Source organism: Acanthaster planci, linkage group LG15 (genome assembly GCF_054643075.1).
Source record: "Acanthaster planci isolate LZ-2023a linkage group LG15, COTS_SCS, whole genome shotgun sequence".
In the NCBI taxonomy this organism is placed as follows: Eukaryota; Metazoa; Echinodermata; class Asteroidea; order Valvatida; family Acanthasteridae; genus Acanthaster; species Acanthaster planci.
Genome location: NC_141791.1, coordinates 4239470 through 4267089, shown reverse-complemented (window position 1 = coordinate 4267089; position 27620 = coordinate 4239470). Strand labels below are relative to the sequence as shown.

General features: G+C 39.8%; 1 protein-coding gene across 2 annotated transcripts; it reads right to left on the bottom strand.

Moving 5' to 3' along the window:
* Positions 1-165: 165 nt before the first annotated feature.
* Positions 166-27541, bottom strand: LOC110988436 (uncharacterized). Of its 2 annotated transcripts, XM_022251917.2 has the most exons (7): positions 27291-27541; positions 15093-15357; positions 10403-10540; positions 8702-8797; positions 7817-7915; positions 6692-6739; positions 166-3060 (listed from the first exon to the last, which is right to left on the bottom strand). In XM_022251917.2, the coding sequence occupies exons 2-7, from the start codon at positions 15240-15242 to the stop codon at positions 1954-1956; spliced, it is 1638 nt and encodes a 545-aa protein (XP_022107609.2). In that variant the 5' UTR covers positions 15243-15357; positions 27291-27541; the 3' UTR covers positions 166-1953. The 2 variants fall into 2 exon arrangements, with proteins under 2 accessions (XP_022107609.2, XP_022107610.2); XM_022251918.2 differs by lacking the exon at positions 6692-6739.
* Between the last annotated feature and the right edge of the window lie 79 nt (positions 27542-27620).

The following is a 27620-nucleotide window of genomic DNA, read 5'->3' as shown; positions in this document are numbered from 1 at the left end:
AGGTAACAGCATGGTGCCTGGTTGTATTTACACGGTGATCAGTTTGAGTTAGTCATGGCACATGTCCCAGATCAAGGTTGTGTCATTTCTGTAAAGACAGCCAAGTACAAACAATTACAAACCAACTAACAGCTCAAAGATTTCACAAAATAATCTTCGGACATGTATGCATACCATCAAAGCACATTGTGAACAACGTCACTTTTTATTACTCAACGTTGTTTACAAAACCACAGAGATGTTGAGCAGCCTTTTCCTCCTAAAAATACAGTGGTATTTGAGGGTAAAAAATAAATTCATTACAAGTGTCTACATCTGCCATACATGTAAATGCGCATAGTTCTATCACACAAGATGACAAATGTTGTGTCTTAATTTTATTCACAATTAAGTATTATTGGCTTCAGTACATTATTAAAGAGTTGCAATCGCTATGGCGGTTGTTGCTGTATCTTCTACATGTATGGCTATGGCTACGTCTGTTGTCAGCATACGTACATGTAAATGCAACCCAGACAGACCTAGACTTGGCTCTTAATCAAAATACAAGACAGCTCGCTGTTTTATGCAATCAGTCTGTGCCCAGTTCCTCTAATGAGATTACTCTATGATAGTGTTCATTTTAAGCTTTGGTTATCATTCAAAATACCATCAAGTGCGGCTACTATTTCTGTGTGACATTATAAAATATATGCTATTGTAAAAACACATTTAGCATCCAAACTATGAAAATACTTCCACAGAATGAAAAATACATGTTGGGCATTCTTGTGATATACAAAAATGGTACACAAGAGTTGATATAAAATAATAGAAAATAAAAGGAAGAGACTGCGGCTAGGTTGGGAAGGCTTTTCTCATTTACAGACAAAAGTGTGGCATGCTTTCAAAAAAATGTTACAGAGAAGAAAGGAAAAAAGACCAACACTGAATGCAAGTACATTCATTCTATGTAGAAAATCATTGAAAGAATAGGCCAATTACTTTAAAAAAAGATGTTGGGACATTACAGTATTTCAGATATTTCTTTGAAACAAAAAATTATTTGGCTAGTTTTCATGAACAGTATTCCATTGCAAAATACATGATCATGACTGAAATACACATATTTAAATTAAACATTTAAGTACAATAACTGATAATGTAACAACAGAGGATGGTACTATTTCTAGTAAGTACAAAAAAGTGAAAAAAATTATCACAAGCAATATCTACTTCAAGCAGAAAAATCTCCCAGACCATGTCCAAAAAAATTCCAAGAAACTGCATACAAGTACGTGAAAAATACTTTGAATCAAAATGACCAATAAGGCTATACTTTATATGTTAAACTTTGCAGCCTCTACTGCAGTTGGCACATTTTTGTTTAACATGCAAGACACAGTAGACATAATTACAGAAGTGCATGCATATCCTCACTGTACACATGATGACCATGTGACTTTCCTTTGTCCTTCCCATCTCGCCAGTTGAACGAACATTCCACGCAGAAAACAACCGATAAAACTTAATGAATAAAGGCCCCTTTCCAAATGTACGTTTTTTGGATGCGTGGCGTACACAATGCGTTTCACTTTCACGGGCACAAAAATCAACTCCATGAGCATAACACACGTGTGCTTTGCGTTAAGCCGTCAAATTGACCCGGGAGTGATTGACGGATACGCAACGCTTGATGCAAGTGTTAACACGCATATGGAAGGGCGCCTTCAGCATACAGAAAGTGGGTTTCCAAAAATCTGGAAACCTTATTCTCTCAATTCTTTGAAGCTGGAAATAAACTTGTGATTCTGGGAAGACGTCACATTTATTGGTGTACCTGTCTCCAAATCTTTTCCAGGAACCTCCAATGGAAGCACTTGTGACTGCCGTCGTTGGAAGAGGGCTTTTGACAGCCATCTATGTTTAGTTTTCAATCACTGTACAATCCAAATTCACTGACTGCCTCTGCTATTACAGATGGATGCTCAGCTCTCCCTCTTCATCTTCAGCAGCTGGTTCCTGTTTGTCTGTCCCCTCTTCCGTTTCTTCCCCTGCCTCCTCTGTTGCATCGTTTGAAGTGTCCATTTTAGCTTCTTCCTCGTCTTCTTTGCCATCCTTATCGATGGTTGGGGTCTCTTGCAGGCTTTCTTCGGTTGCGTTTGGTTGGGCGTCAATGCCCTTCATGGCGGTATTGTCAGTAGCGATGGTGGGTCCTGCATCATCTTGGGTGTGGCTGCTCTGCGGTGCTTCTTGAGTGCCGTCCTCCGGAGCTGCTGGCCCCTCTTCATCTTCAGGCTGGGCCTTCTCATCTCCTGACTCCCACATCTTCTCTTCCTCCTCCCCTGCTTCCTCGGCGAGTCTCAGGGCCTCCTCTTGAGCCCTCTTTTCCTCGGCCTCTCGCCTCAGTCGCTCCTCTTCCCTCTTCCTGTCCTCCTCATCTCGGAGCTCTTGCTCCTCTTCATCTCGCCTCCTCTGCTCAGCTTCCTCTGCCTCCCTCTTTCTCCTCTCCTCTTCTTCTTGCTCCCTCTGGGCTTCTTCCTCCTCCTGTTTCTTCCGTGCCACCTCCTCTTTGGTCAGCTTCTCCCTGGCCTCGTCCTCCTTGATCTTGGTTTGGAATTCCTCGGCCAGGTTCAGGTGCTCCAGGGCACCCTCGATGCCTTGCAGGCCCTTTTCCACTTCAAGCGCTGGGCGGCCAAGGCTGGCTGAGTCCTCGGCAGCCCCTTGGAACAGGATGCGCAGGGCGGCAGCTTTGTTGACGATGGTACCCGATGTCTCCTCAATGCGCTGTAAGGTTCGCATCAGGGCGCTCAGGGACATCCGGTCCTCAGGGGCCACCTCCATAGAGGTCTGGGCTGACACTCCCTCAGGGGGCTCAGGGGACTGCGGCGTCTTGGCACCTGTGGACTTTTGGCGGGTCAAGGCAGTGGTAACCTTTTGGCCGAGTCCACGGAAGAAGGCTCGGGCGGCACTTGTTTTGGACTCCTCAGGAGTTTTGACCGGTGAAGTGGTGGTTGTGGGCATCATGTCAGAGCGTCGTTTCTTGGCAGGGTTGACTGCATCAACGGTGGTAATTCCAGTCTGAAGGACACAAATCAATAAACCCATCAACAACCCATTAGCAATGCGGATGACAAATGTTAATCATAAGCTGACCTACCGGTACATGTATGTGCACTGTTAACAACACCAAACCTGTGCAAAATGAAAGATTAACCCTAACACTCCTCAATCCTTCACATGTTGGAGGATTGAGGACTGTTAGGGTTAAAGGAACCAGGAAAAAGAAACATTTTTTATAAATGTTACTAAAAACCCTTAAAATTGCATCTTTGGGTTTCAATTGATCTGGTTTTAAATTTTTGTTTTACAATTTAACCCATATTTTGATGCTTTTTTGGTTTTCATGCTGTTATTTGCATATCCATGAGCAGAACTATGATGTCATCCAAGGCATTAAATCTCAATGTTGCACTGACTTGTACACAGAAATTTTTTAGATTTTTTAATCACTGTTATGGCAGATTTCATTTTCTTTGGCCATTTATTGCAGTGTAAGTATATGGCAATAATCCAGCAAAATTCCTTTTCACAGAAATGTTCCCATATAGCAAGTTTGGGGTTCACAATTTGAACATGAAAACATGCAACCTAAACTGTGTCTTCCTGGATTTACATCAAAGCGAAAGCGCCCTCACTTGTCAAGAAATGCTTGGTCAATTTTTAACGTTTGAAAAAGTGCACCGTTCAGTTCCATAACTCAAAAAGATTTCAAACAGTCTTCATACATGGAAGAAGAGTACAGCGATACACCAAAAGTGATTCTAAGAAAAACTCATTTCCTGGATCCTTTAAAGTCAACAGCCACCATAATATAAATCTGGCAAAAGCAACTGGCAAAATAAAGCAAAGCAGAAACTGAAATTAACACAAAAAAGAGGTAAGAAAAGAATGGGTTGTGCAATCTTTCCAATGCTGTGAATGGGATCTGTGAGCCATCCATGTATCTTAGCAATCAAACGTTTAATTACTTCCTTGTACACGTAAAACCTATTCTTACAACACATCATCTTCCAACTGTTCAGTAACCAGACACTTCCATGTATATAGATTTGTATGGCCACAGAATGGCGTAAATGAAGCACAATCAACTGTGGAAATACAGGAAAGTGTTCAGAAAAATCGTTGGATTTTTAAAAATTGTCTGTTGCACTTTCCCCCATTTTTCTGTTGATACAGAAAATTTCAAACTTGCTCCAGTTCCGAGAATGAGTGGGTGTAAATGTACACGAATTGTTAGATTGCTGTATGTAATGTCAGTGAAATGTAAACTGAACTGAACTGAAATCATAGGGACAGGGCAATATTCTCGATGAAACAAACCCTGAGTGCAAGCAGTGATGTCTTTGCTATGGTGTGGTAATATGAACAGGTCATCCAAATTAAAATATTCTGTTGAAAAATCAAAGTTCATCAGCTCTAGCACTACTGAAGGAGTGCAATTTATACACTCCAAAAAATAACGTTCCTTTGCAGTTATCAATATGTCATCTTTGCAGGATTAGTATTTGAAACTATGCCAACACAATAACAGACATGTGCAGGTAAAAGGGGCTGGTAGGCATCTGATCCATACCGAATGAACATGAATTTGTAGCTGAACAAAATTAGTAATGATAATGGTGAAGGAAATTCTAGGTCAGTAAGTAACGATACCGGATTTGTATGGGATAAAAGGAAACTCGAAGTCCAAGAAACAACATACATGCAGAGGAATTCCTCAAAATTCACCCCGCGGCAGATAGCACATACAGTGCTCAGGAGGAAAACCTAAATTTCCTTTGACGTTATGCTTTCGTTAATTATGTGATCACTATAGACTAATCCAATTAGACACCACAACTGCGGTGGCACTGCACTCACACGCACATTTTTCAGTTGGACGCACACATGCATTTGACAAATCACGACACCCTATTGGTCGAAGAGGCATGTAACGCGCGCGTACCCCCTGCCCACAAGCGTTGTGCCACCGCAGTAATGGCTGCTCATTCTAGTGGTCGAATTACAGTATAGAGACTAGTACTGCAAAACCTCTCCTGGGTATTCTCATTCCCGATGCCCACAAGTGAACTTAAAAGCACTGAAATTAATATTTATCTTCAATAACGTAAGGGATACAACATGTGCCAAATCCTTTACTTTCCTAAAGGGCAATGTTGAGTGCCCTTTCGGTGACCTGGTATTGCATGCTTTCAAAATAACTTTAAAAAGCTGAATGTATCAATTTAGAGTCATTAACTGGTCAAACTTTTACACAAAGACATGCTTTCGTGCATGTACTTTGTGATAGGAAATGTCCAAAATGGGGAGAAAATGTAGATTTCTGTTCCACGCCTTTGGCTGCAGCAGCCACTAATACCTGCCACTGGAGTGTGGCTGGGGCAGCTGGCTTCCGTAAGCAAACATATATTATGAAGCCACTGCCAAGACTTTCAGCCATTTGTAAAGAACATTATAAGCTTAAGTGTGTAAATACGTATACATACATGTACCGACATGTACTGGAACAATGGTGGACCTCCAAGTATCCCCAAACTGTTCATACTTTTAGCGAAAGGCTCCACAGGATTTTATATGCATTTTCCCAACAAAGGATTCTCAGTCACGCAATTTTTGACTGTCAGCGCTCAATTCACAAGATGACAACTTACAAACAAAATGCCTTCAAAGTCTCTCAACCTTCTGGCACACATGAAACTGCTAACAGAAAATAGACCGATTCTAAAATGCCCACACCTGCGCGGACATGGTATGCTTCCTCATCATATTACTTGTACATGTACAAAAACCTCATTGCCCATTGCCAGTGACTCAAGGCATGAGATGCCAACGCATATGATATCGTCACTGGATTAATGTACAGTGTACATCGGTACATGTACATGACTGGAAATGTCCTAGGAACCACATGTACTGCATGTATGTACATGGATACAATTCAAACGTATCTCCTGTCTGGAATTCTTTACAGGAAACTCTTTAGAGGGAGATTACAACTGCTGTTGACAGGGCTTCTGAAAGTTAGCAATCAGAATTAATTGTAAAACTGACCAAAAATAATGAAAGGTGGGATGACTAAAAGAAATAATGCCAGAAAGGAGAGTTTTCACCATGGCCATTAAACATGTAGATCCCTCCCCCTACCCCAAAAAAGTGAAAATAACATTTACATCTTGTAAAACTTTTTGCCTTGGTACCTGCTGCTCATCTGAATCGAACTAGCCATCCCACTTGGCAGTGATCATGTGGTAGGACATCTGCACTAGTAAGCAGGAGGCCATGGGTTCCAATCCCATCTCAGTGAGCTTGTGATTGTTTTCAACAGGCCTCCAGACACCACTGAATAAACAGTGTTTCAATACATAAGCGTATACATGTATGGTGGTGAAGGGTAAAACATCTTTAACAGTGCAAGGCTCATTCCTGAACACTTTACAGATGTGGATATGACCTCCAATATGGCTTCAGGTGAAAACCCTCCATGCTTGTACCAGCAGCAATAAACACATTTTGACAACAGAAGCAGACGTATGAAGCACAGTGTTCCTGGATACTAAAAGCTAAAACCAAGGGTAAGACATGAATGATGTGAAAAGTAAATGCTCCTGTTCAACGTTAATAAATTTGAAGGTGTTTCCTTTTACTGTACCTCGATATCATTCGTTGGAAATAAGTCTCCATTACCTTCCGACATAGACTGGGATGAGCAACGTTGGGAGAGATGGAAATAAAGGAAAGTAAGTGGTGGAAACTAAATGAAAACTAAATTTCTGCCATCTACAGTTATCAGGTGAAATGGGGAGAACTGAGTACCATTTTCTAAATATTAAGCAGTAATTCAAGATGCACGGTAAGCTCTTTCATTCATACAGCAACAAAATATATTGTGCAATTTTTCTTTTTTTTTTTTTTGGCAAAACACATTTTCACACTAAAATTGTTTAATGACGCAGATAGCAAAATCATTCTGGCAAACAAAATAAGAGTCCTATTCAGCACAGCGTATAAACTTTTCCAGAGTGTGAAATTACAGTCAGACTTCTGCCATTTTCTGACCAATTTTGGTACTTTTCCAAGTAAAGATGAAGTGGATGGGCAATATGTCACAAGGAAATATAGAGTCAGAAGTCCCTAATGCAAAGTCTTGTTGGTGTTTTTGTTCTAGCTGTTGTGCTTAAACCTATAAAAATGTGTTCTCATATGACTTTGTCCTGTCAGAAACTGGTCACGGCTGAATGAAACTGACCATGCTCGTACATGTATGTTTTGTCCAGCCTAATTTCACTCACTGGATCCCCTTGACAATGGAATAAACAGAAAAGCCTTTAATGGTGTGACGTCTTTTCCCAGTTCTGAATGAAGGAGAGAGGGCACTCACTGCCAAAATAAAGTGTTTCAGTAAAATATGAAACTGGATAAGGTAGAGCATTTTTCTTCTTCAAAGAAATGACATACAAAATCTTTTTGATGTGTCACTTGTTCATGTTTGCCTTCGGATAAGGTAAGTGCACATGCAACGTCACGATATCACACGTTATTGGGCAAGTTAGGATGCAGGCAGAAGTGCAATGATTCCTTCAGTCATGCAGGGTGTGGACAGGGCGATGGTGCAAATGTTCAAATCATTTCTAGCAAATACAGCCCTCTCACTGATTCACTGAAAACACGTACATGAAATAGTGGCCTATCTTTAAGTAACCATGCCATCATGTGGTACTCTGACACCATCTAATCGGACCCCACAGCCAAGGCGTTTCTGCTGAGGGATACTTACGGTTCTGGGTCGTTTGCTGGGAGCTCGGCGACCTTTGCACTTGGGTCTGGTTTTATTGAGATGTTGTAAGGCTGGGGACTGCACCATCACTTCGTCCAACTGTCAGGCAGAAAAAGTGCAATAAATCTTTCCAGCCCCAGTTGGACCTTCCCTGACTACTACAAATGTCAACTCTCTGCAGCACAAAAACTATTTCCTCTTTTTTGCTCTCTCACAAGGGTAGATGGGGGAGGGAGGCAATGGGGCTAGCTCCATCCCCAAGAAGCTCCCCTGCCCTGAATTTTTTTTTTTTTGGTTGAAAAATAATGACAGGGGATTTCTGTCATTCATTTTTCTTTCTTCAAATAGTAAGTAACAAAACCCAAATTGTAAATGTAGCTTCATCCCACAGAAAGGTTATAAAGGTTACATGTACATGAAAAAAATTCCAAATTTCTCCCTCCCCCCCAAAAAATTAGGTTCTGGATTCTCTCCTCTCAGAGGTGCATGAACCTGTACATTCTGGAGTGTTTTGGAGGATGCAGCAGGGCAAATTGAACCAAATTATTGGTACATCAAGCTGAATATTAGATCGAAGGCGTAGTCTTGAACCCACAGAATCACTACAAAAACCTCAAATTTCAGATTTTATTGGAACTCTGGGAAGCTGGGATTACTTTACAGACTTCTTGAACTACAAATCTTCCTGTTCCAAGGCCACCTTTTCAAAGGCAACCAACGTATATGTACGTACAGGACTCAAGTCACTTCAGATCTCCTTCAACAACAATTATGACAGAACTTTGCTTGTAATAAAGATGCATCAGTCTCCTCAAGCAATCTACTCACTGACAATCTGGCACAGTTTACTGTGGATCAACTGGCCATTTGTATACCCACACTCACATTGAAGTTGATGGTGATGAGGTTGCCTGAGATTGCACTATTGATGTGACTGATCCATGTCTCCTGTTGGCTGGTGTCTTCACACGACAGCATCCACTAGACAATAGAAAAACAGTGCATCGAAGTGCACCTATGTAAATAATACCATGACTACAAGCCAATTCAACTTTCTATTCTCCACTGATACCGTTGTTTGGGAAGCGTGCAATACATGCCCCTACATGTAACACTGGATCATCTGGGAAATTCCATGAAAAGGTTCACTTCAGTCATGTTCATTATGCTCACAAGGAAAGCATTTTCTCTACAACCGTTCAATAAAATTGTGTAAAATTTGATGTGTACAGTATATCACTGATAGTTAAATGTGTCTGATAAACTCAGTACAAATTGTTTGGAGACTGCCAATTCTACTGTTCAATGATTTGAATTACAAACTAACTGTCTGAATATCATGCCCGTTTAAGCTGGAATTGACCATCTACAAGTTCCGGATCAAACCATAGTTTTAAGTTGATGACCTCCATGATGTTATGAGGTGAATGTACATCATATTTGGAATTTTCTTATAAATGACAGGTACATGTACTGTACATGTGTGTGGACCAAGAGAAGACATGTCTGTGATCTACATCTACATGTACTGTACATCAAAAGTTACTGAATTACATGTACATGTACTGTACATCAAAAGTTACTGAATTACATGTACATGTACTGTACATGTACGTGATGCAAATCAAACTGTAATAACATGGGTTAAGGCTTGCTTGACTGCACTCACAGAATGAGCCTCGAGCTGGACCACGAGAGGGCACAATGTTCTCAGCAATGGGGGCTCTTTTAGTCGGAACTGAACTTCACCAGTCCATGAACAACTAGGAAATGCATGCCTTACGGTCACATCACTGCCAACAAAATGGACCCTCCCGACCAATATAGCTCGTTTCAACCAATGAGGGTGTGCTTCTGCTCAGGGCAGATAGAGCGGAGCACATATCAATTGAAACAACTCACAATACAACTTGCATGTACATGCACACACCGGTGGGCCGATACATGTTTGTGTGCAGTTGGGATTGTGGCTGTACTCTGTTAAACTTTGTTATAGAAATGAAAACATGGCCCTTGGTGACAATATTTGAGGGAAGTGTCCAGTATCTGCATGTCCTTTCCTAGCAAAGGTTAAAAACCACCAGGCCACTCCCAATGACACTTTCCAAACTGTAAGCCCTTGGTGCTATCTGACCCCCATTTCCATTATGCCCAGGGGTTTCAAAATGAGCCACCCACTGGCAAGTATTTGACTGGCTACTTGAACTTTTGCACCAGCTACTTTTTTTCCAGTCATGAAAAATAAACCTACATGTACATGTACATGTACATGTACATATAGACCCCACACAATTAGGGGCTGGGACTCACTGCCACCTACTTTCATCCATCTGCCTGCTACTCAGAAACATTTAGAAATCCCTGATTTTAGAAGTAAACACAAAGATTTAGTCACTAATGTTTCAATGAAGGTCAATGTTTAAAAAGAATGATGGTTTGTGAACTTTTCCAAGCAACAACTGCCTGTCCAAACTTACACCTGTCCTCAAGACTGGTGATAGATGAGACACTGTCAAGTTGTCTTGTACCTTGACTTCACAGCTACGTATACAAACAAGTAACAATAAACATATATGGTATCTGTACCTGTTCATATGTAGGGTCAATCGGTATGATGGTAAGGCCGGGCTTCTTTCGTCCCCTCTTGTCTACAATGTGGGTGCACTCTTTGTACTTGCTGAGATAGATCGTGTAGCTTTCGTCTTCTCCTCTTCCATTCTCGTCCTGGATCCAAATGGGAGAAATTGCCAAAAACAGAAGAAAAAAAAAGAAATTCAGCTTAATAGTTTCACTCTTGTCTGTGCATAGTCACACATCACTACAGATCCTGCACAATAACAACTACCTCAGATGTTAAAGTTCAAATGTAATAAATGACACATATTGAGGCAGAAATTCCATTCTGCAACCCCATTCACCTTGTCACACAATCACACAATACAAGGTTTAATTCCTGAAGCTGCTAGATCAGCAGCTCAGCAAACTTAACGCGGTGTAGCACCAAACATCTGAGAGCAAGTCGGCAGCAATGTGCACTGTATTTATGACACTCTGGTATTCTAAGCTTTATGAAAATGATTTGACGTCCCTTTTAAGATACAATGGCACTGGAAAGTACAGTTTTAAACATTCAGAATTGTCTGTGCTTTCCTGCACAACTGAGGGCACTATTGCTGTGACTTCATCCGGGAAATGTGCACAGGTTTGTTTTTGTTCAAATTGTGAAATCAGAATTTACTCAGTGGGAACGCTTTTGAGGAAGGGTTGCTTGTTTGCATAATGCTGTGTACTTAGCCAACAATTAATTACCCAAAGAAAGGAAACTTTAGGCAAGCTAAATCCAGACAGTTCTGCAGTTTTTGTACACAACTAATTTTAACAGTGAAGTACAAGTACCAGTACGTGTGTATTTTGTGTGCATTCAGATGAAAAGTTTACATGATCAACATTCATACTCCAACCCATCGTGCTGTTCTCAAGAACCTGCGCACTATTCTTCCAATGATTCAGGGTTGCCAGGGCCACACACAGGACTACTCCCCAATCTTCTCCACCCCCTTTCTCCTCCCCAACCCTCAATGCCCTCAGGCTTAATTACAGAGCACATGTAGTTTATGGGCCACTGTACACATTCAGATCAAAAGTCAGGCATTACACCCTGTGCCACACACTGACAAACCAGGACACACCAAACAATGGCTACAAAGAATGGCTACATGCACTGTTTGCCATGTACAAGGGTTTATCCACTATAAACACAGGGCAAGGGTTCCCCTCGTTTTCTCTGTCTTGTCCGAATGGCGCAATCTACATTCAGCATGTTCAGAATTGTATCTTGGCATGAACAGCAAAAACCCTTTTTAGCTTGTTATAGTTCAGCTCTGAAGACAAACAACACTACATTCGATTTGGATGCTTCCATTATTTATTTGAACAGATAAAATCAGAGAAAACATGTTTTCCTTTCAGTTGCTCTTTAAACTTACACTACATGTACATGTTCTGGGTCTCTTCTGACTCTGGTAATTCCCTCTCCCAAATTTGGTGATCATAGTGGAACCTCCTTCTTTTCCAGCCCCTGTTCCTTATAAAATCACACCAACAGAGCCCAGTTGCAGCATACACATCTCCAGGCCTTATGAGTTCCACATGTTTAAGCAAGGCATGTATGCAGCTTTAAAATGTAAAACCGCCATGACATTTCCTAAATTGTTTTGTCTTTCCGAACAGCATGTTGATGAAAAGTACAGATGTGTACTAGTATTTGCTTTTAAATGAGAACAAATGGTGCACAGTTGTTGTACCTCACTGTATCTGTGTGTCGTGACATGTGACAAGTTCACCGACTTGCAGTATATTGCGCAAATACTCCACAACAATCAGCAAGCTCTTGTTGGACTAGGTCAAGTCTAGCTACATCCCAGATGCACTACCCATTAATCATCCTGGTATCTCAATTCTCTTGGCACTTCAATAACGGGCACATGCCTCTCTCAGCTTCAGGAGTTAGGACATAACTCCTCATGCCCAATTGCAGCCAGGGATGGAATGTGCCTGTCACATTTGGAACCTATTCTAGTTTTCCAGAGTTTTCTTCAGAGCATGTGATGAAGAAGCAACAAAGACTCAACAAGGTTGTGTGCACGAGTATACATGTACATGTACATGTTCCTGTATACTGGGTACATGTACATGTACAGTGTACACAAAGTCATCTGTAAAGTATAAATGCATGCATCCCTTGCTGATGATTCAACACTGATTGACACTGCATATGACTGAAATGAAAATGTCTTCTCGATTTCCTGTTGCAGTAAAAGTTAATGATGTTCACGACATTTAAATTTAATTGTCAAACTTGGGGCCCGGCTGACTGGCTACGGGCACATGAATGAAGGTTCAGAAATTTCCTCTCTAATTTCATTTGCCTCTGAAATTTCACATTATTCAACTTTTTTTCTTCTCTAATTTCATGTGACACTTAAATTTCATTTTTACATTCTTACCGATGTATTGGCAACCAATACATGTACATAATATAATATGCTTTATCGGGCAATAACTTGTGGCATTGTTTTGTCAGTTCCCTATCTTCTCCCCAGAGAAGATAGATTTGGTTTTGTAATTTGTACGTTAACCAGTGGTCACTGAATTTCAGTCTAAATACAACACAGAATCACTTTTGTTCGTATCTCTCGTGCCAGAATGCGATGTGCACAGTGCCATGAAGCTTACCGGTACATGTATATTACATATCCAAGTATGTAAATGCACAGTACTGTAAAACCTACATGTACATGTGTACATTGGGTGAAAATTCAACTAAAGCAACAAGGAGACAATGTCTACCGGTGGTGCAGATGATGCCCTCTTGAAGTGTAAATATGCAACAAACATACATACCGGTATACTCGATGCCTACAGTACCAGGTACAAAAGGATAAAAGAACCTACCGGTAGCCCATTTTAAAATCACATTCCAGACCTTCTTTTTAGCATACTTTTTTTATATCTATTGTACAGTAAATACACACCAAACACATGCCCATGTATAACTACATGTACATGTACATGTATGTATGTTTCCCATGCTAACATTGTACAACGCACTTAAATACTGGTATTGTACGAGTGTGGCACTGTTACGGACCAGAGGTGTCACTTTCTTGTGGTTAGACTGAACTGAATTGAATGACCTCCTCTACACATCCTTCCATGCAAATAACACTACACATAGTCACATAAAGTATGTACATTCAGAGAGTGAAGGCAAATATTCAGAATGAACAATACGAAAGATTGGGCTGACCTTTTAAGGGTCAGCTTTGGAATTTGTAGCTGTACAATTTTTTGAAAGTTCTGTGAATAAGTGAGTGTGAATAAAATTTTAACTATTAGTGCTGATGATCGAAACCTCCACAAATGTACATGTCCAAGTATGCATACTGCAGAAGAACTGAGGACCTTATAAAAGTTTCTGGTAATTTGGTACATATACCTGTCCGTGCATGACAAATCATTCAATACGTATATACATGTACATGGATGGTTACTGTTAAAAGTTCATTGGAGAGGCGAGGCTACGATTTGGTGAGTGGGCTCGGTGAAATTGCACAGGGCAGGCCTCAGAGGTCATCCTTCTGAGTCACACATTTATTATGCCAATTTTTAAATCAAATTGACACTATCACATTGGACAATGTGCAGGACAAGGAAGGGAATACAGAGACTTGTTAACAGATGGCAGTGATCAAATACATGTATCTCCAAACTTCTACTATACTCCTAAAATGTTCTTTTCACACCAAGACCTCCAAACTTCGCTGACATACACAATCCCCTTGACTCAAGGATATTTATTCTAGAAACATGAAACAGTAGCAGGCAGCCCCAGAAAGAACAGCTGCCCAAAAAGTTATCTTGGCAGCTGTTCGGTAGCTGAAGATGAGATGCCCACTGATAACTGCTCCACAGCTGTCCAGCTTGTCCCCAACTGTTTATAAATTCTTTACTATTTATAGCCAATGAGGGAACAAATGACTGGACCCCTGTAAAATACTCTCAACACTGGCTGATTGCAAGTTGAATTCGTCCTTTAATGCACGAAGATATTGGTTGCTTTGAGACGCTTAAATTAAAGGCATATCTTGAACAGTAGCTCTTTACGCAATTGGTACGTGTGGTACACGTACATGGTTTACTGGTTTGTGTGTACATACATGCACATATGTACATGTACATGTATACCGTCAACATTTTGCATGCATTTCTGCTGTACGATGGGGACTGCAAACAACTCTAGCAATTTTGTTCAAGTACAATTCCACCAAATTCCCATCGTGAAGCGACATGTAGGATCTGCGTATCAAGTAAAGTGTTTTGTACATGTAAACTATGTTGCCAATAACTTACAACGTTGACCTTAGATAGCAAACCTTTTACAGCACCTGCCACTTGCATATGACATTCCATGAAAATGGTCTAAACGCTTTTAAACCAGGTGTTAATTTCTTGCGCAAGAAATATCAATGGAAAAACCATTAGCCCATGGCAAAAAAGAAAAAAACATAAAACAATTACAAACCGAGCAAAAGTTTAAAGGGGATTGCTTCCGCCTCCTCCAAGCTTGACTTCAATCTGAAATCTGATTGGCTGTGGCAAGTTTAGCTAATAAGACAGCCAATTCTACACATTTAAATATGTATACATGTATGTATACCGTATATTTACATACATGTACATGTAAAGAACGGCCCCATCTAGACAATTAACTTACATGCCCCTCATACAGGTGCAGCGTGTCCTGCTTCAGCACAGCGTACTTCTTTTTCCACTTCCCCTCCCCTTTGCGTCCCTTGCTGGACCGCTTCAGGTTGACCACTCCGCTCATGCCCTCGCTGGGGATGAACTTCTGGGCTGCCGGCATGTCGCCAGAATTTGGTATGTGCGGCTGGAGTCGGAGACTAAGCTTACACCAACCAGCTGCTTGGATGGACTGATGGTGGGATCAGCTACAATTTACTTGCACTGCAGACCTACAGCTATAATGAGTTGAAAAAATAGAACTGATTTTTAGAAATCTGCAAACATGTTCTGCCGTCAATATTACTTAGATTTTTTATGAAGGCAGTGGGACACATTTACATGGTGTAAGAGTACATTTACAAATTTGTATCATGGTCGTACATGTCCGGAAACAATGTACGTGTACATGATTACACTTGTGACAATGGGTGTACATGTATACATACATGTACCGTAAGTTATGCATGTACATGTATACCAGATAGTTATTCTACAAAAGACATTCACAATTCTGAAGACAAATGCCTTTTGATCATAATCAAACCCCTCACATTTGTAAAAGGAGTGAATAAATTGATATGGCAGCACACACAAAGTATATGCCATGTACATGTGCATTTCCTGTATAGGGGATAATCTCAACTGATGGAGGTACATGTACATTGTACATACAAAATGCATTCAAACTAATTCTGGTACGAAGATTTTCTGCTGCTGCAAGTAGTTTTGTTAATAGAGGCTACATGTATTTCTACCAGTAGACCAGCGCATTGTACTAGCACATGCATGGAGGTACCAGTACCGTAGGAAAAGTACATGACCCTGCATGCGCGGATCCATGTACATGTACATATGTGTCTGCAGAGATTTTGTCCCAGGCATTCTAAAGTACCCCTGACCTGAGCAGCCTGGGTCAACTTAACTTAGGTATAATACACTGCTGGAACTGCATTGAAATTATGTGAAAGCTTGGCAAAAAGTGAATTCAAGGAGTGCCCCATGGGCATTACTGGCAGTAGACCTTGCCAAGGTAAAAAATCAATGTCAGTTCTAAATGTAGATGTACATGTAGATGTATATTTGCATGACACAATACAGTGTACCAGTACATGTACCTTAAGTGTGGTATATAACCTTCGGGAAAATTCACAACAAATGAATGCCAAAATGTGGGAAAATGAAATGGAAATTTAAATCACCATAAACTGATAGCAATACAATATATACTGTTCTATATAAAAGTAACCCAACGGAATACCGCAGAAAACAAAAACATACATGTACATGAACCGGTATAGCCAAGCACTGTACATTTCATGTACAGTCCTGTACATGTAGGCCTATACATGTACATGTACATGTATTACGTGCCAGTTGACCACAGTACAAAAGAGAGACCAGAGAAGTGAGCCTTAAAAACAAACAAGACCAAAGAACTGGGGAACATGAAGAAGAACTTGTGCTACATGCATGTTTCAGTTTCTGCCATGACAAAAGCACAGAGGATGGCAATATGCCGTAAGAAGATTCACAGGGTGACCGGTAGTGCAGAAATGGCTTTAATGAATGAACTCCAGATGTATGATGTATACATCATTACATAATCAGCCTACCAGAGCCGCTCATTGACTGGTCCTAATCAAAGTGAAGTATACATGTACTTAGGCAGCGTGATGTCAAAATGATCGCCACTAGATCAAGAATAGACGAATTTTGATAAGATGTGGCATTGATGATTTTTAATGATTTGTAATGTATTAATTCTGTATTTTAATTATAATTCAGTATATGTATGTTTTAGAATCCTAATTTTTGTATGTTTTTTAATGAGGCTTGTATGCAGAGATGTAATTTCCTTTGAGATTAAAAAAATAACTATGAACTAAATAATACACACTATTAATTAACACTGGCAACCCTAATGCTCATTTGCATAATACCATACACGGTACTGGTACATGTACAAGGTAATACACACGGGTACATGTACCACCACTGGAGGCTGCTTTCACGGTCTCACTGATCAAAGGGGTGACCCTGCCCTTGCTTTCCAGCTGATGGATCAAGCAAAATGTTCACCCTGCTCAAGGTCTTGCACAACAAAACACTACATGTACATTTGATTTATAGCCTTGGTAGTCTATTCTGTTAGTAGACAAAAATCAATGCTGGAAGCCACACATACACTGTAGGAAGAGCAGGATGATTAACATGCATTGAAAGCCATGTGCAGATACACCTGTACACAATGAACTGGTTCATGTGGAATACCCCTGACGCATACAGGAATGTCCTGTACATGTACAATGTACATGTATTTGCATATGTACAAAAGTATGAATGAAACGGTATGTCACGTACATGTACAGGGTTATAGAGAAACTTGCATAGTGGTGTTTTTGACAGTTTACAAGATTTTTTAGAAGAAAGAACATGCACTAAAAGTACATTTGCTGTAGCTATCACATCCTTTTTTAACCAAGCATGAATACATTTTTTAGGGTACATGTAACAAAGGTTCAATGCAAGTTCAAACATAATAATGACAATAAAGTACCTGCAGAGTGTACGGTACTGTAGCTAAATAGGGAAGTCTTAAGTTGAGCCTATGTTTGTTCTTAGGGGCCACATCCAGGGTTGTAAAAGTATATATATGTATGCTGCAATGCACTGAAGATGTCAAATCAATTCCTTTTAAATTTCAAAAAACAGTGACAGATTTATCCTTATTTTGTTCCCCTCTCTGTTCCCCATTCAGAGCACAATTTCCTTCTTCTCAAGACCTGGATCTAGGAAGCCTGGCAAAACTGGTTGCACGCATGGTTAAAGGGAAAGAGGTGACAGACTGCATTTCAAAATCAAATTGAGTGATGCGAGTGCCACGTGGCTGAAGTGTAGTGACTACAGACAAACAGCTACATGTCACCACGTCAGTGACTCACTTTCGGGTGGTGCATCTCAATTTCAGTCTTTTATTCCCCTGCACAAATGATTTATGGTTTTCAAAAAAAAAGATTTTTTGGAACTGCACACTCAGAACTAGTGGAAGAAATTTCTGAAGTAACCAATGGAAGAACATGGATCCATTTACATGTACATGTACATGTAAGAGGTTTCTATGTCATTCAACTACATGTACACTGTAGGCCTACTAGGACTGTACTGACACATTCTCAGCCTCTGGCCATGTTCCAACTTTGTGTTCACTTGAAGCTTCAACTTAGCCACAGCCACTCCCAGGGTTCCAGCAGGCAAATTTTAAATAATACCCAGTGTTTATGCTCTGTTGCACATTTCTGGAGCCACAGACTTTTTCATGCAGTGCTAAATACAACTTTTGTCAGGACTGCTGACTGCTTAGGATTATAGGCAAAGTTTGTAAATACAGCATTAGCCATTTTGCCACAGCAATGGTAGTGATGCAACTGTTGCCCTAGAACTGTCCAAGGGCAGATCCAGGAGCCAAGAGGTCCAAGCCCTCCCCCAGCCCCTTTTTTTGTAAATATAGAGAAAGGTTATTTTTTTAATTACAATTCATTTCTCTTCCTTCTAAATACATGTGAAAAGACCCAAAATGTAGCCTCCCCCTCGGAAAGGCCATAAAGTTTTCACGAATACATTTTTGGCCCCACAAAAAACACATTTGGCACCCCAACAAATTGGTTTTGGACCCTTCTTCGGAGCTGTCACCAGCTGTATCTGGCGATGGGGTTACCTTTGGGGAGTTTTACATGCTTTGCGATATCACAAGTACCCGTAACTGTCCCCCAAACTCACCCCCTCTCTCATTATATTACAACAAAAAATGTCTACCTCTTTGGGGACATGGTCTCAATTGCCTCCCCCCTTCCGGATCCATCAAATGGATACACACATATTCAGTGTGATTACATTCTAGATGCAAAATATTACATCACACAAAGTGCAGCCATATGACAGACTATCCATTACCTTGCATTCATAAATACATGTATCTCAGTTTCCCTATTCAACAACACCCGACGTGGTTGAGTACTAATATTTGATAATAATGCCCACTGTGTAAAAACACGCTGGCACCTGGATACAAGACAAATTAATCCATTCCTATTGGTCAAGAGTCTGTGGGCACCGCAACACGTACATGTAGAACTCACCATGCCGACATGAGGTCCATATAAGCACATTCTTCTGAACTATGGTACTTGCACAAGGAATATACCACAAAATGGACGGGGGTGTTTGGGAGAATGAAAGTAAAATTCTTGAAAAAGTCCCCGCAAGTTTATCATATATTGACTTCTCTTGACTCTTTGACTGACATAATGTTTATGAATGGGAATAAATACATGTGTGTGCTCCGGCAGTCTTAAACTAACGTTCAAGACCAGATCAGGAGAATGAACACTGACAATGCCCTCGCCTGCAGCTCAGCCATTAGTCACGTCCATTCTCCATAGCAGGTCTCAAATGCACACTTAAGACTGGCAAAGCTCATATTTATTCCCTTTTTAGTACATGTTCATATTGCACAATTTATGTTTCATTTAAAGTATGGTTTACACAGCAATTAACATACTTAAATACTAGTTATTACACGAGCGCAAGTGGAACACGGAGTAAGGTGGTGCATCTGTGTCCTATACATGCCACTCGGCCAAATACAGGACACAGACACAAACATTTCCCTGTGCAGGACAAATATAAAAGGAGTAAGTCCACCGTAACAACTCTAATGCCATAATTTTGAGGGGGAATAAAAAGCGGCACAAAAAATTGGCATTGTTGCTCTGAGCTAAGTAGGCGACCTGGGAAAGTTTGCCTCACAGCAAAGGCAGGCAAGGACATTCACAGGGTATGGCCAGGGCTCAATTTACAAAAAAAAGTGGCATGCACTGGTGCATGTAGACCAAAAAACCTACATGTACATGCACCAGGAAAAACCTACATGCACCAGGAAAAACCTACATGCACCATAATTTTGCGAATATCGGTAGGCCTAACGCATATTCCTGTATATAGCAAGTTAAGGATTATAAGCCAAAAGAAAAGGTTAGGTGTGTAGGTGTATTATGAATCTGCTGCGAGGAATGGGAGAAAGACATAACACGTTCGTACACTATCTGGTCCAGAATTCAACAAACGTTATTCTTATTCTCGCTTATTGGTAAATATGCAGGAAATAAGTATTTTGATGGTTAAAATGTTATATGCACGTTGTGCATGCTCAATAAAAAAGCTATGTGCACATAGCAAAAATCTACATGTACATGCACTGGTACATGCATGCACCGGGTAAATCGAGCCCTGGATATGGCAAACAATATGGCTACTGATATCACCCTTTATTGTCCTATTTTATAGGTGACAAATGTACTTACCTCTCTTATATTGCCCACTACATGTACATGTACATGGGCAGCCAAAGTTTGCAGAAATATTACCCTTGGCTGGTGTAATATTTAAACTCAAAATGTATGCACATGTACACAAGTACTGTACATGTGTCACTTGCCAAGTTGTTTTCAGAGTCATAGTTGCATTCAGTATTATAAACTGGTTGTTTTTATAATTTATATTTCTTTAATTTGATAGCTGCATTAGCATTAGATATTTTTAATCTTGGTAAACTGTTCTTTTCCTTTTAATGTCCAGCCACAGCATTAACAGCCCGTGGTAGGCACAAAATTGGCTGTAATGTATGAAGAGCAGAGGGTAGCTACTGGTACAGGGGCATAATACGCGTACATGGTGTTTTATCATGACGCAAGGAATCTTGGTTATCATATTAATTTATTGCCGATAAAACTTCTCAAAATAACACAAGTAATAAAATATGCCAAAGTTTTGAGAAACACTGGGAAAAAAAACGTTTTTCTTTTGTGTGTTTCTGTTTTGATTTTTGTTTCCTGTTTTGTTATGGGCCATCAGAAGTAGAGCCGTACAGGTACATGAACAGGTAATGTTAGTCACGATACAATGTACATGTTCATGTACATGTACACTCACTGCATTGTTCGATTCACATGTAATTTCAAACACTACTAAGTCCACAATGCTGCCTCCATGTGAGTATCACATCATGTATGTAAACTAGAGAAACGTGTTTGTAAACAAACACAGAGCTGGTTCGGGACTGTTTTACCAACAAGATAAGTATTGTTGATCAAAGCTCTCAAACTAACCCAAATGCTGGGTTGAAAACGTGTACAAAGTCAAGGGGCTGAAATAAATATTGAAAAAACAAGAGTAAATCACATGACGACGTCATCATGACGTCATTTATATACAATAATTTCTGTATCAAGATTTTTGTTGGCTGTCACTTTGAAAACGAGCAAACATTCGAAAGGGTTCAAAATTGTGCCTTGGAAAGGTGTACAAAGTTAACGGGCAAAAAACCCCATTTGGAGAAACACTGCTCTTTTAAGTTCGTGTCACGTGATTTGCGCTTAAACTGAACAATTTTATGAAATATTACTTCATATTCGGACCCTTAGGCATATTACAAATAAAACAACACAGCGTAAAGTACCCGATTTCTCCTTTGTTCTTATAGTAATCTTGCGCCAAAGTTAAAGACTACTTGTTCACTTTTATTAAGTAGAAAAACGTGTACAAAACGTATGAGCAAATATTCAGGTCATCGTGACGTCATCCCTTTGAAATAAGTCGTGCATCAGGGTCTTTGTTGGCTATTACTTTGGGAACGATCAGAGACTGCAAAGTTACCGAAATTGTCGCTGAAAAACGTGTACAAAGTCAATGGGCTATAAACTTGTTTGCAGAAACACTGCTCCTTTAAGTTCGTGTCACGTGATTTGCGCTTAACCTGAACAATTTTTATGAAATATTACTTCATATTCGGACTCTTAGGCATATTTCAAATAAAATAACAGAGCGTAAAGTACCCGATTTCTCCTTTGTTCTGATAGTAATCTTGCGCCGAAGTTAAAGACTACTTGTTCACTTGTGTTAAGTAGAAAAACGTGTACAAAACCTATGGGGAAAAATGAAATATTCAAAAATGAATATAAAATAAGGGGATGATGTCATCATGACGTCATCCCTTTGCAATAAATCTTGCATCAGGGTCTTCGTTGGCTATCACTTTGGGAACGATCAAAGACTGCAAAGTTACCGAAATTGTCGCTCAAAAGCGTGTACAAAGTCAATGGGCTATAAACTTGTTTGCAGAAACACTGCTTCTTTAAGTTCGTGTCACGTGATTTGCGCCTAAACTGAACAGTTTTTATGAAATATTACTTCATATTCGGACTCTCAGGCATATTTCAAATAAAATAACAGAGCGTAAAGTACCCGATTTCTCCTTTGTTCTGATAGTAATCTTGCGCCGAAGTTAAAGACTACTTGTTCACTTGTGTTAAGTAGAAAAACGTGTACAAAACCTATGGGGAAAAATTAAATATTCAAAAATAAATATAAAATAAGGGGATGATGTCATCATGATGTCATCCCTTTGAAATAAATCTTGCATCGGCATCTTCGTTGGCTATCACTTTGGGAACGATCAAAGACTGCAAAGTTACCAAAATTGTCGCTCAAAAACGTGTACAAAGTCAATGGGCTATAAACTTGTTTGCAGAAACACTGCTTCTTTAAGTTCGTGTCACGTGATTTCCGCTTAAACTGGACAATTTTTATGAAATATTACTTCATATTCGGACTCTTAGGCATATTTCAAATAAAATAACAGAGCGTAAAGTACCCGATTTTGCCTTTGTTCTTATAGTAATCTTGCGCCGAAGTTAAAGACTACTTGTTCACTTGTGTCAAGTCGAAAAACGTGTACAAAACCTATGGGGAAAAATGAAATATTCAAAAATAAATATAAAATAAGGTGATGATGTCATCATGACGTCATCCCTTTGCAATAAATCTTGCATCGGGGTCTTCGTTGGCTATCACTTTGGGAACGATGAAAGACTGCAAAGTTACCAAAATTGTCGCTCAAAAACGTGTACAAAGTCAATGGGCTAGAAACACGTGTGTAGGAAAACTGCTCCTTTAATTTCATGTCACGTGATTTTTGTCTAAACTGGGAAAAACTTATGAAATATTATTTAATATTTGGACACTTGGGTATATTTGCGATCGAACGGAAGGGAAAATTTAGTCTGATTTCTTCTTCGTTCTGGTAGTAATTCTGGGTCGAAGTTGAGGACTGCTCACGCATTTTGCGGGACAATGTGTGTACAAACCCTATGTTGTGCAACAACGCCATACATGGTTCAATATGGGACAGTTTCTTGAAAATTGAAAGCCCAGGCAGGTGTGACCGTAATTCTGCAATAGCGCCCTCATAGCCTGATATACGACAGTCCGAAAACTGTGTGCAATCTGTGTACAAAGTCTATGGGGGAAAATTAATTCTTCAAAAATCAATAATAAATAAACTACTTAAGTTATCACTGTGAATTTCTTCTAGGACCGTCCTTGGATGATCACACAATTATCCTCCAAGTTTGAAATTCTTCTGATTTTCCTAGGTGCCAAAGTGTAGGGGTAGAAAAACTTGGCTGAAGAAGAAGAAAAAAAAAAAAAAAAAACTAGAGAAACGTGTTTGTAAACAAACACAGAGCTGGTTCGGGACTGTTTTACCAACAAGATAAGTATTGTTGATCAAAGCTCTCAAACTAACCCAAATGCTGGGTTGAAAACGTGTACAAAGTCAAGGGGCTGAAATAAATATTGAAAAAACAAGAGTAAATCACATGACGACGTCATCATGACGTCATTTATATACAATAATTTCTGTATCAAGATTTTTGTTGGCTGTCACTTTGAAAACGAGCAAACATTCGAAAGGGTTCAAAATTGTGCCTTGGAAAGGTGTACAAAGTTAACGGGCAAAAAACCCCATTTGGAGAAACACTGCTCTTTTAAGTTCGTGTCACGTGATTTGCGCTTAAACTGAACAATTTTATGAAATATTACTTCATATTCGGACCCTTAGGCATATTACAAATAAAACAACACAGCGTAAAGTACCCGATTTCTCCTTTGTTCTTATAGTAATCTTGCGCCAAAGTTAAAGACTACTTGTTCACTTTTATTAAGTAGAAAAACGTGTACAAAACGTATGAGCAAATATTCAGGTCATCGTGACGTCATCCCTTTGAAATAAGTCGTGCATCAGGGTCTTTGTTGGCTATTACTTTGGGAACGATCAGAGACTGCAAAGTTACCGAAATTGTCGCTGAAAAACGTGTACAAAGTCAATGGGCTATAAACTTGTTTGCAGAAACACTGCTCCTTTAAGTTCGTGTCACGTGATTTGCGCTTAACCTGAACAATTTTTATGAAATATTACTTCATATTCGGACTCTTAGGCATATTTCAAATAAAATAACAGAGCGTAAAGTACCCGATTTCTCCTTTGTTCTGATAGTAATCTTGCGCCGAAGTTAAAGACTACTTGTTCACTTGTGTTAAGTAGAAAAACGTGTACAAAACCTATGGGGAAAAATGAAATATTCAAAAATGAATATAAAATAAGGGGATGATGTCATCATGACGTCATCCCTTTGCAATAAATCTTGCATCAGGGTCTTCGTTGGCTATCACTTTGGGAACGATCAAAGACTGCAAAGTTACCGAAATTGTCGCTCAAAAGCGTGTACAAAGTCAATGGGCTATAAACTTGTTTGCAGAAACACTGCTTCTTTAAGTTCGTGTCACGTGATTTGCGCCTAAACTGAACAGTTTTTATGAAATATTACTTCATATTCGGACTCTCAGGCATATTTCAAATAAAATAACAGAGCGTAAAGTACCCGATTTCTCCTTTGTTCTGATAGTAATCTTGCGCCGAAGTTAAAGACTACTTGTTCACTTGTGTTAAGTAGAAAAACGTGTACAAAACCTATGGGGAAAAATTAAATATTCAAAAATAAATATAAAATAAGGGGATGATGTCATCATGATGTCATCCCTTTGAAATAAATCTTGCATCGGCATCTTCGTTGGCTATCACTTTGGGAACGATCAAAGACTGCAAAGTTACCAAAATTGTCGCTCAAAAACGTGTACAAAGTCAATGGGCTATAAACTTGTTTGCAGAAACACTGCTTCTTTAAGTTCGTGTCACGTGATTTCCGCTTAAACTGGACAATTTTTATGAAATATTACTTCATATTCGGACTCTTAGGCATATTTCAAATAAAATAACAGAGCGTAAAGTACCCGATTTTGCCTTTGTTCTTATAGTAATCTTGCGCCGAAGTTAAAGACTACTTGTTCACTTGTGTCAAGTCGAAAAACGTGTACAAAACCTATGGGGAAAAATGAAATATTCAAAAATAAATATAAAATAAGGTGATGATGTCATCATGACGTCATCCCTTTGCAATAAATCTTGCATCGGGGTCTTCGTTGGCTATCACTTTGGGAACGATGAAAGACTGCAAAGTTACCAAAATTGTCGCTCAAAAACGTGTACAAAGTCAATGGGCTAGAAACACGTGTGTAGGAAAACTGCTCCTTTAATTTCATGTCACGTGATTTTTGTCTAAACTGGGAAAAACTTATGAAATATTATTTAATATTTGGACACTTGGGTATATTTGCGATCGAACGGAAGGGAAAATTTAGTCTGATTTCTTCTTCGTTCTGGTAGTAATTCTGGGTCGAAGTTGAGGACTGCTCACGCATTTTGCGGGACAATGTGTGTACAAACCCTATGTTGTGCAACAACGCCATACATGGTTCAATATGGGACAGTTTCTTGAAAATTGAAAGCCCAGGCAGGTGTGACCGTAATTCTGCAATAGCGCCCTCATAGCCTGATATACGACAGTCCGAAAACTGTGTGCAATCTGTGTACAAAGTCTATGGGGGAAAATTAATTCTTCAAAAATCAATAATAAATAAACTACTTAAGTTATCACTGTGAATTTCTTCTAGGACCGTCCTTGGATGATCACACAATTATCCTCCAAGTTTGAAATTCTTCTGATTTTCCTAGGTGCCAAAGTGTAGGGGTAGAAAAACTTGGCTGAAGAAGAAGAAAAAAAAAAAAAAAAAAAAAAAAAAAAAAAGGAAAAAAAAAAAAAAAAAAAACAATTTCAATACCCGGTTCGGCTGAACTGCCGAACCAGCTAAAAAAAAAAAAGGAAAGAAAAAAAAAAACAGAACGATTTCAATACCTGGTTCGGCTGAACTGCCGAACCAGCTAATAACATCTAACACATATGTACAATTAAACTTTTCATTCTTCAAAACTCTTTGAATTTGTGAAAAAAAAGAAGAAAAATAAATGACACAATGACTCAGTGAACTCTAGATCATTCTCAAGCAGTGGCTTCCATGCCTTGCGTATTATTTGGATTCACCCCAGGGGTACCCCTACCGGTAGTACGTGTACTATGTAGCCTGAGAAAGTTTTGAAAGAGTTCCATAACTTATTACGGACAATGCTTGATGCCCCTGTGCACAAACCTATGAGACTTCTCTGAAAATACCTCAGAGTTTTCTAAGTAAATGTTTGGGAATTTTCCTAGTTAAATTTCACTTTTTAGGACGTGTTATCACTTTCTAATGACTGTTGTAACATATTAAGGGAAAATTAGTGTTGTCTGTATGTAGAACTCTGTCCACAAGTTTAATGGCTCTGAAAGAACTAGGCCTACCGGTAGCCCAGCCTAATGATCTGCATATTCGACTATGTGATATCAAAGGTCTGCGAATTAGGAGCACAACGAATAGCCAAATATGTTCGTGGGGTAACTGCAGGATGAGGATGTTCCTTTTTAAAAGTTTGGACTAACGTTAGCGAATCACTCATCAGTCCTGTCAGCAGGACCAGTACCAGTACATGTACGGGTACGGTGCGAGTGGTCAGGTTTGCATGACTTCTTGACACTGACAGTCAGCTGCGCTACTCGACATGCTCGATTTTTCCTATCTCAATGCTGCATAATTTGTCGATATTCTGCCATCAGTGGATAACCTACATGCGAGTAGGCCTATATTCCAAGATTTCCCATTCACCGTTGATGTAGCCCTGCCCGATCGTGCAGATTACTCGATCGTTCTTGCCCAGACAGCTACAGACGGCAAGGACTACTGCTCTAACATGTCCATGCCTTGACCACTGATCACTTAACTATGCGGATCTATTCGCACTGATCGCAGATGTCAACAAAGCTGTGGCCCTGTGCTACCTTACCTTGCCAATTGGTTACAAACTCGGTGTTAAAAATAACGTTAATCAAGCTGAGTAGTTCAAAATTACAACTTCAGCAAAAACATCGATGGCCTGCCCTGAGCACTGATGAGGTTGAAACAGCGAGAGTTCTCATCATATTAGCCAAGGAAATGGGACACGCGGCGGCCGGCGATAGACTGGCATGTTCTACAGCATTCCTCACTCAAGGCTTGGCCGGCCGGCCCTGCCTATGACCTCAGTCTGAAGCAATTAAATTTCCACGGTAATCTGTGGTATGGTTATACACAAAGGATTGAAAGGAATGTGGACCCGAAAGGCAGTGGAAAACCA